Genomic DNA, 18,899 nt, shown 5'->3' on the forward strand with positions numbered 1-18,899 from the left:
CCCTTCTGCCTGGGTTTGGAGTGAATGGGAATTTGTTCAAGATCTGTATCATGTGACAATTCCAAAGAATGAAGTGGTCATTTTTTCAAGCTCATATTTGAAATGTTTCCTTCTCTGCCTTTACATGCCTAAAGAGTTAAGTAGGCACCATCCATATGGGTCTCATGGATACTATTAATCACCTGTGTTCCTGTGGGAAGGAATGCTGCCCTTTAAAGATTGAAATCTGCTCCCATTTATGGTGCTGTGTGTTCCTATGAGTGGAAACAATCAATTACAACAACACATCCCAGGAGACTGACTTTCTGCTCCCCCCACCGTCTTCTTGTTTCCCACACTGGGGGCAGAGACTTCCCCTCCTGACAGGAAGGTAACTCAGATCCTTTTGTGCTATTGCTCCCTCCCACTTTAGCTCAGCATTTTGAACACAGAATGTAATAAGAAAGGGAGAAAACCGTGTCACAGAAGCTAGGTTGGGGATTGGAGAATATGTCTCTTAGGGTAAAAAAAAAGCAACACCGTTTTTTGAGCCCAGAATTCATCTGATTCTTCCGGTGGTAATAAAGAGGCCCCTTCACCCCAGCAAATGAGAAGTTCCAGCTGGCTATGTGCTTATGAGAGGGGTCAGAGTTAAGAGCTGCCAGGCCGGGGTCTGCTTTTGGGGACATTACCACCTCAGATCAGACAGTCTCAAAGGGCATTAGAGTTAGGTGGTGGCTGGTTACCATGGCAACAGGACCATAGGCGCACCCCAAGGTTCAGATGAAGCCTGCTGCTGCTATGAAATTCTCACCAGATACCCTCCTCCGGTATCAAACTGAGAAGTCGGTATACTCACAGCAGAGGGGAGGGTGGGGCAGACACAAGGCCAGGGCTCCACCTTTGCTTCCATGGAACTTGGTGTTCTCGTCATCTGGCTAGTCAAGGGGGTTTTGAGGGGTGTGGGCTCTATTGTGTGTGTAGGAAGATGGAAAGAAAATTGCCAGATGTCGATGAGGATTCCAAGACTACCAGAAGGAAAGAAAAATGTTACTCATTGACACAAGAAGGCTGGAAGTTCATTTATGGATCAAGCAACTGTGTCCAAGCAAAGTCTGTCACAGGCCTATGTGGAGAGGAGAGAGGGACTAGACAAGCTTTCTGAGAATTTGCGAGATGACAGCATAAGGAGAAAATAGTGAGGTGCCATGGTGTAATGCTTAATGCTGGAGAGACTGCAGTAAACAAGACAATCTGGCTTCCAGGGATTTACAGCCCAGTAAGGAAGATAGGCAGACATCATGGAAGGCCAGGTTAGGATGGACACTTGACCACCCTAAGTGCTTCTCAATGAAGACAGCTGGTATGTTTCAAGCAAGCTGTGTTAAGTCCAGCCAATTTAAGATAAACTTTTAATTACATTTTATTTTTTAAAAAGGAACTTCTTTATTATATATTGTTTATCAGTGTGGGTAGGTAAAAGGCATATAGAACTACAAACATGCAATTAGCAACCATTTTTTGCTTTTACCCATCATCCTTCCCATTTGAGCATTAATTATTCAGTATTTTGTCACCAGTTTTCAGAAAGTTTCTCTAGGAGGGTAAACTCAGAGAGGTAATTTGAGGGAGAGGAAAGCTTTAGCAGTATCTCTAGGGGCAGTTTTATATTTTTTAGTGCTTGAACTGTTTTTGCAACAGGTTTGCCATGGAAGGCTCAGAAAGTCACTAAATTCTCTGAATCTCAGAATCTGGACTTAAAATCAGGGGAAGAGATTTACGTGGCTAAACTTTCTAGTCGTGTGTCTTAGTTCCGGCTGCTGTAACAAAATACCACAGACTGGTGGTTTAAACAGCAACTCTTATTCACAGTTCTGGAGGTTGGATGTCCAAGATAAAGGTGCCGGCAGGTGGGTTTCCTTCTACAGCCTCTGCTGTTGGCTTGCAGGTGGTCATCTTCTCACTATGTGCTCACGTGACCTGTTCTTTACATGCATGAGGAAAGAGGAAGTACTGTTGTCTTTTCTTCTTCATATAAGGGCACTAATCCCATCATGGGAGCACTGCCCTCATGACCTCACCTAAATCTCAGTAGCTCCCAAAGGCCCCACCTCCTACATACCATCACACGGGGGGCTAGGGCTTCAACATACGAATTTTAGACAGACGCAACATTTAGTCTATAACATTGTGTGAATAGCTTGGGACATGGAAAGAATTTATCAAAATGTTTAATCTTAGGATTGGTGATTATTCCGATTTCACAGGAGGGGACAGTAAGGGCAGTCTTCCTCATAGAATATCAAATGTGAGTCAAGTACAAGAAATATCATGTTTAAGATTTACATGTAACCTTAAGTTACTGTCCATATTAATTTATCAAAAAGACAATTAGACTAGTGGGGAAGCCAAGCCAACCCATGAACATTCGTAAACTGATACAGGAGAAAAATTTAAGGATGAAGAAAAGCAGTATTGGTGCTGCACACACAAAAAAGAGAACAACCCAGGGCGCCTGGGTGGCTCAGTTGGTTAAGCGACTGCCTTTGGCTCAGGTCATGATCCTGGAGTCCCGGGATCGAGTCCCACATCAGGCTCCCTGCTTGGTAGGGAGTCTGCTTCTCCCTCTGACCCTCTCATGCTCTCTCTATCTCATTCTCTCTCTCAAATAAATAAATAAAATCTTTAAAAAAAAAAAAAAAAGAGAACAACCCAGAAATATGCAGTTTTTTGAAAAGTTTTTTTTTTTTTCTTATTTACTTAGTGTTTAAGGAAAGGGTTTCAGAGGGGCACCTGGGTGGCTCAGTCGGTTAACCGTCTGCCTTTGGCTCAGGTCATCAATCCAGGGTCCGGGGATCAAGCCCCTGCTCAGTGGGGAGTCTGCTTCTCCCTTTCCCTCTGCCCCTCCCCTCCACTCATGCTCTCTTTCTCTTAAATAAATTTTTTAAAAAGGTGGGGTTTCAGAAATAATAGAGAAGGAATTGAGGAATTGGGGAAAAAAAAGAAAAAGAAGGAATTGGTTTAGGCAAACTATTGGTCCAACACTGCCTGCTATCAGCGAGACTAGAAGAGAAAAATTTCTATCACTTGGGAAAAATCCACAGAAACCCTAATCTTGTAAAGAATTCAGGTCATTCCACCCCAACAGTGGGCATTCTTCCATATCCAAAACCTCGCTGAAACACAAGCTCTTGCCTCAATCCTCTTCAGACTGCTAAAAGTTGCATTGCCCTGCTCTTCAAGCCTTAAGGCCACAGATGTTACTTCTGCATCCACACATGCACCCTCTTCTCCCCTCTTACCTGTCCAGGCAAGCTTCTGCCTGGTAAATGTCATTTGCCCCCCACAAGCCCCCATCTGCAAGGTAACCCACCTGTACACGGGGATGACTTCTGCTTCAGCTTTCTCTATCCCATCCAAACAGATCACCAAAAAAACTTTTTGGATCTTCATCCATATGCAGGATGTACAAAGCTTTCTGGAACAGGTCTGGTATTAATTAGCCAGTGCACAACACTGGAATAAGTGGTTAATCCCAAGGAGGTTTACACTGGAGACTGACCAACCTGCCCTGGGGTGGATACAGAACCAATCTTGGCTCCAGAGACTATTCCACATCATGTGTTGTGCAAATGTTCACTGGCACCAGAATGGACTTCATTCCACAGCAGATGGGATCCTTCACAGCAGACCTACTCTAAGATAATATATGACCCAAGCACTATATTGTCTAGAGTTTCCTTCTTTTCATGAAATGCATCATTGGTTTAATTCTCAGACTGAACTTCCGCCTGTGCTCCTTTACCTGCTGTAGCCCTCTTTCAAATCATGGCCCGGGGGCTCGTTCTGGGGCTCCAAAATAGGTGATTTTATCCCCCCGGGGCCAACACGTTGACCTGTAGCGAATCCAGATGTGTTCATTAGTTTTCATTCTTATGGCAGCTGCCTAGTTTTGATCTGTTGTGTTTGGGCAAAGAGTTGTAGGAAATGTAGGGAAGACAGCAAACACCTTTAAGAGCGAGGGGGAATTTCTGCTATCCTTTCTTTTCTTCAAGGTTATTCCTTTGTGTTTGAAGAGTTTTGCTTGTGGGATCTTGGACATGGCTTAGATAAGCTATTAGAGAAGGTCTGAAATAAAGAATCTTAAATCTGGGACCAAAGGATTTCCAAGATAATTTTAAAGAATTTGGATAGCAAGCAAGCCTTTCTCTTCATGGTAATTGCTTTCTTACATTTGTGTCTGGGGCAGGAAAGAGTTGATAAAATTTCCCAAAGATTTTTGTTTTGTTTTCTGATCCAGTAGGTAAAGGTGAGGACTAGAAAGTAGACAGGGTATGTTGTGTATTTTTGTGACTGGAGGATTAAAAAAAAAAAAAAATCTTCAAAGCGGGACTAATTTTCTTTAAAAAGCTTAGTTTTAGCACCTCACGGCCCACATACTTAGACTGCAAACAGTACTGTTATAAAATGGTGTGGATTTTGGCACAGGAAATATAAAAACCAACTTCTTTCATTTGATATTTGCTGCTGAACAGACATAAGGTCAGAAAAGCGAAAATGTGCTTTCCCCTTGTCCCTCTCACACATCTTCTGCCCCCAGTAAATTCATTGAATTTATTAACATATTTTACCTTCTAAAAGTTAATAAGCATAATCTCCTTTAACTAAATGAACTTTAGCATTTATTTGTACCTACTATGCATTATGCATTAGGTGTGTCTATGGGAAGGTTGAGGAATAGGGTTATAATGGGAATAAAACAGATTGTATGTTCCTTGCCCTTGAAGAATTGGAATCTCTTACTGAGGACCCCATAAAATGCACATGGATTTTGATCACATTGACAGGCAGTGTAAACTCACACAGAGGAAGGAGAGAGAATTTTGGCTGGCACGGTCAGATAAAGCTCCATGGAGATGGTGAAACTTGAACTGGCCCTGACAGAGGGTGCCCACGTGTGCACAGCTGGAAGAACATGGGTCAAAGGAAAGAAGTAGGAAAGAGCAGGACGCAGGCCCCTAGATTTCAGGGAAACCATCTCATCCAACCTCCTGTAAAACCATCTCCATAACACATTCTGTCTCCCAGCAAAAGTCCTACTGCCCACCAAGCCTACGTGACTCTCCCCGAGACACATGAAGGCTTAGTGAAAGGTGCCCTCAGCATTCTTGAATTATTTGCATTTACAGGCAAACTTCTGACACAAGGACACAAAACTGGAAAGGAACTGGCTTGCCATTCTTTGAATTTGGATTCCATGTTAGTACAGGTAAAGAATGTAAACTCCAAAAGAGCTTTTTTTTTTTCTTAGTAAGGTCAATCCTCCCTAAAGGCAAGATACGAAATGCAGATATTTTGCTAAATCTTTGTTAATCTTTCCATTGCTACTGGGGCAGGATGATTCTCTAAGGAGCACAGGCGAAGGGCCGATGACCTGAGCTTGAAGGTCACTAAATCCAGTTCAACCCAGAACAGCGAAGTCTCGGCTTCTGCAGACATACTAGAGCCTTTCTCTGCAATCACAGACTTTCGGTTTATCTAACTTGGCCTTTTCCCTCATTGATTAATGCCAAGTGTCTGAAAGTAATTATAGCCAGCTCTCCACTGCTTGTAACAGGCTGCAACAGTGACCGGCGCGGGGGGGGGGGGGGGGGGGGAGGAGCCAAAGTATGGATTTAGATATAGGATACAGACTTAACTTCTTAATCATTACAACACCCTAATATTAAAATTAGCTTGCATTTACTAAACAAAACTCTGGGGACAAAGTGGCCTATTTTGAGTTGAAAGGAGTAGATAATTCACTTCAAGAAATGTTTTCTAAGTTTGGATTTTGATACTATTATTTTTTCCCCTTTCATTTTTTTTTTTTTCCCTCCCAAACTTCCACATCTCAGCAACAGGGTGGTAGTGACTTCTACTGAAGCACTTGTAGGTGAGGTTTGAAGAGTCAAGATGTGGAGAGAAACCAGCTTTTGTCATGTGGAAGAGACATCAGAGACAGGAGTTCTTGGGATTCTGTCACATGCTTGTTTGCGCTTCCAGGAAAGCAGAGTTCAAATGTACTTTCAGACCAGAGACAGGTGAGAGGTGTAGGGAGGCGGCAAGAAGGCTCAGCAAGTCTGAGAATAGCAGAGCGTATCTGCCCAGGAGGCTGTGGTGCCCACATTTCCTCCACCACTTCAGTGCTGCCTTGGCTTCAAACCCTGTTGCTGTTGGGTCACAGCAGGCAACGGGCTCTGATGATTTTCATTTGCTTGACACATTCTTCTGGGGTTTTGTCTTTCTTTTTAAAACGAGCCAGGGACGTCCTTGTGTAAGAAATACCGGGCGAGTCAGGACACGGAAGTAAGATTCGGTAGTCTCCCCTCACTGGCTCTTTTCTGAGAAATGGTTCTGTGCGAAGCAGCCGCTCTCGCGCCTTACGCCACAGAGGGGTGATGGAGGCTTGTGAGCGGAAGTGCACCCTGCAGCGGTTTCACTCTCCTGCCCACAGAACCAGTGCAGGCAGCTACTGCCCAGTGAGTTCTGGCGCGCTCGGTGGAAAGGAAACGGAGATGCCAAGTTAGGGAAGAGCTCGCCCAGTCGGGCCTTGGGCTACAAAAGCATCATGGTTTCCTTTCCTCCCCTGGTTGGTTCGCATTCCCATCTGTATCCAGCAGGGTTGGCAACCTTCCTTTCCTCCTTCTGGGAGAACACGTATTGCTCCAGTGCAAAGGAAGACCAAGACAAACAGCAGGTTCTGAGAGGGCCGGGCAACCGGGGCTCGCCAGAGGACAGCTCAGCTGCATGGTTCCTGAAGCAAGGCATCTCCAGAACAGCAGGACAATGCTGCCATGGACATTTTTATAGCATGGCACTTGCTATTTTATAAAGCTTGCTCTTACAATTCACTTCTCAAAATGGTCGTAATATATTTGTCCCTTTTTCTAAGAGAGAAATGTTAAGTCCCAATGAAGCTAAGTTACCTGACCACTTCCTCACAGATGATTAAGTGGCAGAGCTAGGGTTTCAATCAGGCTGTTACTGCTTCCAGCTCATTATACTCTATAGACGCTGAAGCCATCTCATATTTAAGAAATAATGGGAACAGACTTGAAGAAATTAAGGTGGGGGGGATCAGAAAGTGACTGAGACAGGCGTCAAATCCAAGGGCTGTTTACATGTGCAATCGAACTCCCATGTTTCCCATAAGCAGGCACTGTTAACTTTAATGAAAAATACTCTTCAGGAAGGTTCCTCAACAATTCCCCACTGCGGAGAGGAGGAACAGTGCCAGCTTCCTGAGCACACCGCCCCAGGCAGGCCCCTCTCCCGGCCCTTGCCTCTCCTTCCCTGCAGCCTGTGCCTTGCAGCTCTCCACAGCTTTTATTCATTTTCCATGTCTTGATTGTAGTACAATAAACAGAATCTACAATTCACCATCTTAACTATTTTCAGTGTACAGCTCTGGAGTGTCATGTCTACTTACATGGTTGATAAAACAGGAATCTGTTTTCATTTGGCAATATTGAAACTCGGTACCCATTACATGCTCCCCATTCCCCTAATTCCCAACAACCGCATTTCTACTGTTTCTGTGAGGTTGACCATGCTAGGTACTTCAGATATGTGGAATCATACAGTATTTGTCTTTCTGTGGCGACTCTGTCTTTGCACACATTGTTCATTGTTTCTCTGGACACCCTCCCCATGTTTTTACTGGTTAATTCTCATGAATCTTCCAGGAGTCAATTCACATATTATCACCTCAGGCTTTCCATGGCCCTCTACTCTCAATGAAGTGCCCTTCCTATATATTTAATAGTGTATTAATCACACTTGAGAGTTGTCTATGTTTTAACCCCTTGATACTCAAGGTGTGGTTGAAGATCTGTATTCTCATTGGCATACATCTGGGAGCTTGTTAGAAATGCAGCATACGCTTTACCACGGTCCCAGGTAAATCACATGTACACTGAAGTTTGAGAAGCACTGTTCTAACTCCTTAGAAAGAGGCCTGCAAACAACTCATGGGCTAAATCTGGTCAGCTGCCTGTTTCTGCAAACACAGTTTTGTTGGAACACAGCCACAGTCATTGCTCTATGTATTGTCTATGACTGCTTTCATGCTACAATGGAAGAGCTGAGTTGCAAAAGAGACCACCATATGGCCAAGCCTGGGATATTTATTCTCTGCCCCTTTACCAAAAAAGTCTGCGAACTTCTGCACTAGATCGTGAGCTCCTTAAAAATGAGAACCTGATCTTATTCTAAGAGGAAACACAGACTAGTATAATGGTTATTATGCATGTAGGCTTGAGGGTAGACTGGCAAGATTTGTATCCAGGCTCTGCCATTTCTTTGCAAGTGACTGTGGGCAACTCACAATCTCTCTGTGCCTTGTGTTCCTCATCTATGAAATGGGGATAGATAATAGAACCTACCTTACAGGGCTGTGTATGGGTTAAATGAGTTACTCCAGGTGAAGCGCTTCATGTGGTGCCTTCAGCAAATGTTCTTAGCCGATTCCAGGTATTTTTAGAGTACCATGGGGGATCTCCTGATGTTGTACAGATGATATAACAGACATTGTCTACTAACACCCATCCTCTGCTTCTTCCTTGCTAACATCTAATGATTTTTTTAGGTATCTAACTTTCCTGGAGCGTGACCTCCTCTCTGTGGGGGAAGGGGGTAAATACCAGTGCAAGCCAACCAGGTAATGCCATTTTCAATAGACTGGCTTAGGGATGCACAGTTCTGGCCAATGAGTCATGAGAAGAGCATTCTTGAAGGGTTTCTGGAAAAAGGTTTCCCCATTCTTTAAAAGAAAACATGGAAGAGATGACTCTGTTCTTTCATATTGTGACATATGAATGTGATGCTCCGAACTGCAGCAACCAGGTAGGCAGTCTGAGAACCGGACAAGCATGTTTACACAAGCATGTTTACAACAGCAGAGGGGAAAGATGGGAAGAATCTAGGCCCTTTATGAGGTCAGAGTTGCTGAATCCATCCGCCCCTGGGGCTTACCTACTCAGGTACTCATTTTTGGAAGAAAACAAAATTCCCTTCGAGTTTTCCTTCAGTCCAAAGCATCCTGACTCATAAAACCATATACACATATTTTTACTCCACCTAGGACCTAACAACTGTTGTTGGGCGCTATAAACAAAGAAAAGAGTAGCAACTGGAAATGAATGTGCTGGGTAGGGCCAAAGAAAAATCACGAACGTTCTGGGTTAGTGCAGGCCCGATTCTTCATTGCCTTTTATCACTTCTCAGCTGGGAGCATCTTTTCTTAATACCTGTGGCTCTCTCCCAAGTGCTGATCTCCCTTGTTGTCTGTGCCTGCTACCCAAACTTGACTATTTCCTTGGCGATATCCATGATTTCCCTTCTAGACAGAAGGAGGGCCCGAGGACAGCTTATGTTTTGGGGCACAGACCACAGAGGTGGCATCTCTTACGCAACATGAAATATAAGGAAGTTTTCTTTGGGTTGGAAGTGTCAAAAAATTGCTCAGAATTTATAGCCACAGGGATTTTATGGTGCGTCAGTTTACGTACTGGCTCTGTGTGATATCTGAGCCCTAACAGCAGAGATTCAAAGCAATGTAGGTGGCTAAGTACATATGAGGGTAAAGTATCAGGAGAGAAGGGTAGTGGAAATGAGCTGGCTACTGCATCTATCCTGAAGAGCAACCTGGCCCGAGCTGAAAAAGGTGAAGGATCGGCTTCAGTAAGTGAGGCTGGACTCCCTGCAGTCCCACACTCCTGCAAATACTTACTAAAGCTAGAAATGCTGCGCTCCTTCTGCCTGTGAATGTCCGGGGTGGGAGAAGCTCTGAAGCCATAAAGTTGCTGTAAAAATCATATTTTAAGGCTAGAAGGTACCATGAGACATGATCTCATTCATCTTGTCCTTAGGCAGTAATAGCCTACCTAAAGCCTTCCAATCATAGCATAACACATTTTATGGGTAAAAGCCTCCAGAGGAGTAAAAAAAGTGTAAGACTGCACAACTTTCTCCCATAAACCACTTTGTATGCACATCATCTACTTCAGAGTCTGAGAACCTGATGCCCATTCTAGACCCATCCCATTCAGTCTAAGTCCAGTCTAAGTCCAAGATCCCCCTCCAAATGGGAGGATCCATAATTCAGTGACAGAAGGGCACTAATAGGCAGGTGCAAAGCTAACGGGATGAGGGGCACAAGGCAAGGGTCTCCCATGACCTCCTTAAACCTTTTCTGTCAGCTACTCACATGCATTTAATGTATAGCACTTCCCTTGTCAACATTGTCTGCCTCCTTTCCTACTAGCAAGTTCTCCTAATTGTTCTATTCTTCTAAGACACTACAGCCTGATATAGCACCTTCGCCTTCATCTTCAAGTGTTCTTAAAGACTAATTAGATCCTTAAAGAACAGGAAGTAAAAAGCTTTTTGTGGGTCATCAGTTCCCTGCAGGTTTGCTAATATTATCGGTTCAGTTTAAAAGTCCCCTGCTGGAGACTTGTGAAGAGAGAAGCCCCACAGCCCCCTGGGTTTCCTACTCTTTGGGCATTTCCAGCCACGGAGCAAGCGTCTCCATTCCCTTTGGAAGCACTGGGCTGAATAAGCAATCTGCCATGTGATTCTGCTGAAGGGAGACAGAGGGAAGGTCATAAAGACCAAAACTCAACTGCTCTTGGAGAGGGGTTAGGAGGAAAGCAAATAAATAAAATCTGTGATGCAACTCTCTTTCAGGAAAGGGTGTGGAGAGTGGGGGTGGATCTACCAAGAAGCTTTGGCAATCTGCTTTGAAGTCTTCTGCACAGAAAAAGTGTAGCCACCCAGGGAAGCAGCCTTCAGTGACATCCTCCATAGGGCTGGTGTGTTGGAAAATAGTCAATCAGCAAAAAGTCCCTTGAGAAATGTTTTCCTTCCTTCTTCTGGAATTGTTGGGAAACTAGACAGAACATGGGGGGTCTGGCTTTCAAGAGTGGTCCTGAATGAATCTGCAGTTTCCTGGTGGGAACAGAGAGCTCTAGAAAATTGTCTGCTCCTCCAAGAAATCTGGCTATCAGTTTTCACTTGGTCTATCTACAGCTTGTGTGTTGGTGGATTAGGAACATGTATGCACAGGACCAGGCTCCTGGCAAACAATCTTAGGGAGGAGGGCAAAGGAGAGGCAAAAGGGGCTCATTCTTCTACCTTACAGATTCCTTTTCCAGGATCTACCCACCAGCAACAATCCAAACACCACAGAAAAAGTATGGAAATGGATATGCATATGATTGGTACATATTTCCCCCATCATCTGCTAGGTCGCCTGCTCTGTGGAGTAGAGCTGGGGGAGAACTGTGCCCCTGGGACCCGAGGTCTTCTGAGCTACAGTTCAGCTGCAGAGGGCACAGGTTCCTGACTGGTCACGGGGTGGCAGAGCAACTCTCCTTTCCCAGCCTTCAAAGAATGGGTGAATAACCTATGGCTAAGGGGAGACACCCATTCTCTTGGGGTTGCCTGGGGTATCTGAGGCAGAGGTGGTTACGGTAGACTCCTCAACGGAGGCACTGAGATCCAAGAACTCCAGGATGATGTCCCAAAGGCAATAAATCAAGTGCCTGAAACAAATGGACAAAACAACTTAGAGGAGGGTCTGGCTTAGTCAACAGACACCAGATCCTGTTTATGACATTTATTTTCCCTTCCCCTCCTTGCCCATTACTGATATCCTTAGTGAACTCTAAATTTCAGTAGCCAGAAGAAGGCTCTGCCATGAAATAAAAGTTTGGTGACTAAAGGTTATGACCCCAATAAAGGTGGAAATAGAACTTGAGACTAGATTTTAGGAAATTCTACATTTATTTATATAGCTACCTTAGCACATCAGCACTGCCCTGAAGAACTGTGAGGGAGGGAAAAAATCCCTGTGATATCAACTTACTAAGAATTTTCAGAGCTTCTGACTATGGCTGTTTCTCGTAATTAATCGTCACAGATCCACAGGTGACAGGCAGTGAAGCAAAAGCCAGCACCCTTGGGTAGTGACGGTGAATAGATACAGTCTGCTTCGGGACAGGGTTTGAGAAAGGACTGCAAGTCCTGAATACTTTTCAGAAGCACTGTATCCCAAGGTACCAGCCAGGGAAATACCTACCTCTTCTGGATTATTCTAGCGGTGTTCACTCAGTTATTTCCAGTCCTTTCATCAGAGCTCAACCTCATTATCTTGTCTCCTTCCTATTAAGCAAAGACAATTCCTGATTCTAACGCTAAATCAGCTTTGCTGTGAGGCCTTGAATGTTGAGCTGAAAATCATGATCCAGCCTGTGGTATACAGGCCAGGTATACACAGTGGTATACAGTGTTCACAGGGGCTAGCACATGTTGAAAGAAGTGTTAAGCGCACTGAGTAAGCCTGGAGGGTGACAGGACGTTTTCAGTAGCTCACATGGGGGCCTGCATCGAGTTCTTCCACATGCCAACAGTGGCGGGCCCAACACCGGCTCACTGCTGCATGAGAACCTGCTCAGAAGCAGGCAGTGTGGGTTTTCCTTAGTGTGTGCGGACCCGGACATCACACTCTGCAGTCAGGGCCCAGGGCAGAGAAAGACTGCAGTTCCGTTCGTCTCAGTGTGCGCTGCTCACTTAGGAACCGTGGACACCTCTGAGACCAGAGACAGCTTCAGCTGTGGAGATGCTGCGTACATGCCTTTCAGCCTACCTGTTGATGAGGGGTTGCCGTAGTGACTCCAAGACTAGACTCCAGCTCAGCCGGCATCTGTTCACCCCAAGGATTTCTACCACAATATCTGAAGAGGAAAAATAAGCATGTGGTTTCAGTGTTACCACTGAAGCCTCAGATTCTAAGGAGATTATCTTGTGGTATCTGCTATCTTTGTCCAAATTGGGTATTTCTGGCAAACTTCTGAACCACATAGCCAAACTAAAACAGGGAAAAGCTAAGAAAAATGTTTCTTAAGTGTTTAAATAAGAATGGACCTGAAGAAATAATTCTGTAACCTGTCACTGCAGGTACATCTGATGTAACAGTTTAGGGTGGAGAACAGGGGTTGATAAGAGTATATAAGGAACTAGAGGGTATTATGCTAAGTGAAATAAGCCAATCAGAAAAAAACAATTATCATATGATCTCACTCATATGTAGAATTTAAGAAACTAAACAGAGGAGCATAGGAGAAGGGAGGGAAAAACAAAACAAGACGAAATTAGAGAGTGAGACAAACCATAAGAGACTCTTAATCACAGGAAACAAACTGAGAGTTGCTGGGGGGGTGGGGGGATGGGGCAACTGTCTGATGGGCATTAAGGAGGGCACGGGATGTAATGAGCACTGGGTGTTCTATGCAACTGATGACTCACTGAATTCCACATTTGAAACTAATAATACACTATATGTTAATTAGTTAAATTTAAATAAAAAAATAAATACAACAGAAAACAAAGAGTATATAACGTTGTCCTAAGAGCTAACAGTTCACTGCTGTACCCTCATTACTATAGCACAGCCACAGGTAACAAACTGCCTTCCCTACCTTCTAAAAATGTATAGAAAGTAAAGAAAAGAAAATCCTCTTCAGAGTTTGTTTTTATCTACTGCTAAGGATGATATACCTTATTCAATGACCCCAATTTATCAAGGCTGAACTTCTGTGGGACATATCATTTTCTTCCCTGGTCCAAATACTATGAGTTGGCAGAGAACCTGAAATCTTCATCTGGTGGGAAGAGTTCTGAGACCTGCCTCTGTGGTGTAGGCAGAGCTGTTATTACTCCAAGTATCTGCAGGATTCTCACCTACTATTTATGGTGTGGTCATAGTGATCCTTTCCATTCCCTCAGCATCACTTGAATGAGGGGTAAAAGAATCACAGCTCTGATCATTTACCTATTAGCCTGAGAAATGGTGGGTCGACAGGTTTTTGAGGGGTATGGGGTAGTGGTGGCAAAGCAGGATGGGAAAGGAATAATTATCAGTATAACCAATCTCATTGTCCAATTACCTGGCAAGATTCCCATCAGGCTCTGCAAGGCCTGTTTTTCAGCAGCCACTTTCTGCTCCTGGGTCCTCACAGGCCGTGGACCCTTCGGTAAAATACCACCAGGCCAGATGGACTCCTGAAGAAGTCGGAGGTACTGCACCCAGCGCTGTGGACATGTTAGATTAGCCACCTGCACCTCTAGCCACCTGCGGTGGAGGAGAGGAGAAAGGTCAGATCAATCTGAAGGCAAGACTGTGGCAAGGCAGGTGAGCAATCAAAACAGGGCAAAGCAAAGGGAGTGCCAACTCTCCCAAGTGACATCGAGCCAATTCAACAACTTGGGACCAGAGAATTTGAAGATGAGTAATAATTATAATTTGGTATTTACTGTCTACTAGGAGCTCCATGTTGTATCAGGGGTTTCACAAAACAGAGCACTAGAAGGGCCCCTGTCTCTGGGCGGGACTGGAGCTTGCCAACTATCCTCTGATGGGAAGCACTGTCCTCTCAGCAATGTGCACACACAGCCTTCACAGTTAAGGGTTTGGTGATTTTACACAAATCCTTCTGCTTTGCCACCCTGCCCATACCCAGCTGCTCTTCACGTCCCCATGAGCTGTTCTGAGAGTGCCCTTCATCTGTCCTTTGCTCATAAAAGTCCTCTCACTGACAAGGCCCTCTTCTTTCCAGTAGAAGTCTGCCATTCTTGCAAGACCTGTTGAGCCCCACCTCCTCCACAAAATTCTTCTTGATCATTCTAGCCAGAAGCACTCCTCTTTCTCCCCTCAGACCTCCTCTGGCACTTAGTTCTATTGCACAGGTTTGGAACTCATATTTTACTTTGGAATATAAATTATTTCCTCATATGTTTACCGCTCTACTTTTCCAGCTAAATTATAAGCATCACAAGAATTCTAGGTCTTACACTTTTAAAAAGTTTCCCACAGTGCCTTGGTGCTCAAGAAATGTTTGTTGACTGACTAGCAATTGTTCTTTTTTTTTTTTTTTAAAGATTTTATTTATTTGACAGAGAGAGACACAGCGGAGAGAGGGAACACAAGCAGGGGGGAGTGGGAGAGGGAGAAGCAGGCCTCCCGCAGAGCAGGGAGCCCGATGCGGGGCTCGATCCCAGGACCCTGAGATCATGACCTGAGCCGAAGGCAGACGCTTAATGACTGAGCCACCCAGGCGCCCCTGACTAGCAATTGTTCTTATTACAATGAAAATTTCCTCCTTTATCTCACATTCAATAAATGAGGCAATAACTCTGAGGGGGCAAACATACCAAATCTGCAGTTCCTGCAAGGCATTTTCACTTTCATTCTTTATTTGTTCCTGCATGTTTTCAGAGTGATACGGTTACTAGCTGAGGTTCAAGGCTGCCCAGGCCTCCTTAGTACATAGCAGGGCTGAGACTGGCAGGGCTCTGCCTATAACGAACGGACCATCAACCATGTCTACTCTGTTTGGTACTGCACCACATGGCAGCCCATGCCATTGCTCCTATACCCGAGGTACTTGTCGCCCATCCAAGAGCAGAGGGGGCTGCCAAGGCAAACTTTATTTAACCTCCACTCTGCCAGACAGTCTGCATTCCTCTCAAGCTAGGCATTCCAGCCTTGGGGGCTGCAATCCCCCAAGCTGAGGGCTCACAAATGATTCTAAGAATAGGAAGTCTGAAAGGTAATGGCAGGGCAGGAATGGCAGACACCGATGGAGATCAAGAGCGGCACAAAGCTGCTCTTGCCCAAAATAGCCATCACGATCGTATTTGTTATTGTTAGGGCCGCATCTCCTTTTTATAGGGCTTTTCATTCAGCGAGCCTAAGACGCCTGATGAAAGGGATCCAGTAGCAAGAATTTCTGTTCCTGTTTATAGAAGAGGGTCAGCAAAGGGAGGTGGATGCAATGCCCTCATCAGATTCTCTGCAGGGGATCAAGTGACCCAACTCTCGTTCTTCATCTCAAGCCATAAATGCTTGTGTGACTTCTGCTAAGGTGAATGATGTGTACCAGGGTCTCATCTGAGTGACTGGAGGGAGGGGGCGAACACCTGAAAGCCAAAATCTTGAACTCCTCCAAAAAGTCAGGAGAATCTTACACCAGAACCCTTCAGCTGGAATTAGTTCTAGCTCAGTTTCTCATTCGCATTTGCACATAAGCCAGTGTGCCCTGATTCTTGTCCTCTGGGGCCACTGACGCCTGTGACCCCACTCTTCAGAGGCACCTCAGCATCCACTCAATCCTTATCGGAGCAGAATAGTCACCAGTAAATCTGGGTACCTCAGTCACCTTCTGGGCGTCTTACAAGAGAGGAGACTGTCCGTTGTGAACTACTGTTAATTCACGGGATAGGAACAGGCCCCCGTGCTGCATCACGCCAAGGATGTCCTCTTTGTACTCTTCCATTGTGACTTGGTGACTCAAGCACACCAGCTGGGTGCAAAACAAATTTTAGCATGTGGCAAAATATGAATGTATAAATGTATACAAATCTACAGGACGACAGCTTATTAAACTCTAAAATGGGAATGTTGGGAAGAAGAACCAAAGTAGGGAAAGTAAAAATAAGCCCTTTGATGATGAGGGTGAGTCAGTGAGTTAAGCCAAGTTGCGGGAGTTAAGCAGAACTGACAGAGAGAACTCAAGCCTCCAAGTAAATGTCAGCTGCTGATAAAGAAACTGTCAAGCACTATAAATCCTGAGGCACAGAACTGATCAACAGAAGGCCCTAGAAGAGTAGGTCCCAGGAATGTAAGGAACATAAGAAACATAAGAAAATATAAGACTTGCGAAAACTGGTGGAAATGAAACAAACTACATGTCTAAAAAGAGGCACATAATGTAGAAAGTGGCTTCTACCCATGAGCTGCTGTGGTTTCTGTTACCCTTACTCTTCTCTATACCCCAAAGGTGAAAGACGCCAATCACACACGCTGGTACCATGCAGATTTAAACATTCACCCTTTTCAGGATTCTCCTCTTGCCCAGGTTCCTCCCACCCTTCCTCCTCCACGAACACAGAGGCTTTCTCCTGGACATCTGGGGTTAGGCAGGTTTCATTTCCTAGCCCCAGGCAGCCTGTGGAAAAGAGGCAGGGCAGCAGTTCTAGCTCACAGAACTTCTGAGGTATGCTATCTCATCACAAATGATGAGCATCCCAAAGCGGAAGGAAAAAATGATACAGCCCAAACCAAGAAAACGACCAGGGCCAACTACTTCCACCACCCAAACTGCCCTGCCCCTCAGACAAAATAGAAAGAATCTGTGAGCTTTAGAACAATTTCCAAGACATGTTTTGTTATTCCACAAAATGCCTTTTTAAAGTTGTAAATGGCCAGACTCGGGGCTCCCATATTATTTGCCTTGCCTAACACCTAGCTTAGAACCAACAACTGATGACAAGGAAGAAGGCAGGGATTTCTTCATCCAATGAGCTCTTCTCCCCCTTCCATCCCCATTTTCCCTTCCTCTTCTTCTATCCTCCTTCTCCAGAGTGGAGCTCCACACATCCCACCACAGTGCTTTATCTAGCCTTACTAACTCCCTTCATCCTGCTCAGTTCACTGAAATTGGGTTAGAGTAGAGAAGGCGAAGAGATTAACATTGGTAAATTAAAAAAGAGACTGACGCCTTAGCTTCTTATTAGTTGCCTTCATCTCTCTATTCCACATGTTGTCTTTCTATTCTTAACCTACAAGTGGGAAAGTTAAAAAGAAATCTGTGTCCCTATAGCTCTCTTGAAGCAAAAGGAATGGAATGCATGTGTCTGAAGTCCAACGTAGCACAGGCGCTTTGCCACATCAGTTTCTGGAATCTGCTGGTACTTCTCACTATTATGTGCTCACAGAAATCTAAAGTTTCAAGGTGGACACACACACACATATCCCTTGATTTATTGTAAATTATTTATAAGAATTCATTTACCAAATACAAATGCTATTGTTTATGTAATTCAATACTCATGAGATAAATACACTAAAATAAATATGGTAGAGAATAGCCACAAATAGCATTGGTTTTATTTTCTACTACTATTCCAGTTCTGATACTTGATTCAGAGCTATCTCCTTCTACCATCCTACCTTTTTTCTCCATTAGGAGAAGAAGGAAAAAAGCCAAACCAGGTCTGTTCTGTCAGGCCGTCTCTGAATGAGTCAGGGCACATGGCAGCCTTACTAGTGGGCCCAGAAATAGCCAATAAAATGAGAAAAAAGCAACAACAGATTGACACTGAGATGTCCAAGAGCTTCTCTTGATGCCAGACATGGAAGAAGGGAGGACGTGGAGATTAGGGCTCTCCACTACACTGGGAGGGAATGTCTAGTCTGTGTTCACAAGAACCTGGTCTGAAATAGCTACAGATAGAGGAATGAAGCAGTGGCTAAAAAGGAGACAGTTTAATGCTAGGGCTTAAGATGGCACCTCAAGGTTAGCAGAAGGTCATTTCCCATCAAAACAACAGAATCAAATCTCATGAGTAGGGGGAGAAAGCTTTATAGGGACCATGTCTAATCTAATTAGCCACTGTCCCTTCACTTCTTTGCTAAGAGCTGCTATGACTAAGTGAGGAGGGGCCCTGAATTAGTTGGTCTAATGGGGAGGACACGGGGAGGACAGCGAAGTCATAACACAGAAAATATTCCTAACAGCAGTAACAATCTTCTAACAAAAAAGCCTGGTGCAGTCCAGATGAAAGAAAACAACAGACTTATTCCTCATACCCTTTTTATCCACCCGGCTACGTCTGTGGGCAACCCAAGGGCAATTACACTTCCACATCACTTTAATGTACCAAATACAGTTCAAAGAAAAAGAGAGAGTAAAAGAAGATCAGGTTACAGCTCCTACCATTCTGAACAGGTTTACAGTAGATTAGAAGTGTCAACTCATTTTATTACCCTTAGAGTAGGGTTTTCCAACCTTGGCACTACTGACATTTTGGACTGC

General features: G+C 44.5%; 1 protein-coding gene across 2 annotated transcripts in view; it reads right to left on the minus strand.

The window, feature by feature from the left end:
- Positions 1–5,637: 5,637 nt before the first annotated feature.
- The window catches only part of SNX19 (sorting nexin 19), a 45,855-nt gene continuing 32,593 nt past the window's right edge, over positions 5,638–18,899 (minus strand). The window contains exons 9-11 of one of the 2 annotated variants that reach the window (XM_032426163.1): positions 13,971–14,155; positions 12,671–12,758; positions 5,638–11,567 (exon numbers count right to left, since the gene is read on the minus strand). In XM_032426163.1, the coding sequence (XP_032282054.1) occupies positions 11,435–11,567; positions 12,671–12,758; positions 13,971–14,155 (406 nt within the window). In that variant the 3' untranslated portion in view covers positions 5,638–11,434. The remainder of the gene's footprint in view (positions 11,568–12,670; positions 12,759–13,970; positions 14,156–18,899) is intronic. The other variant, XM_032426165.1, reaches the window with a different exon arrangement.

This window comes from Phoca vitulina, unplaced genomic scaffold (assembly GCF_004348235.1).
Source record: "Phoca vitulina isolate PV1807 unplaced genomic scaffold, GSC_HSeal_1.0 scaffold34, whole genome shotgun sequence".
NCBI lineage: Eukaryota > Metazoa > Chordata > Mammalia > Carnivora > Phocidae > Phoca > Phoca vitulina.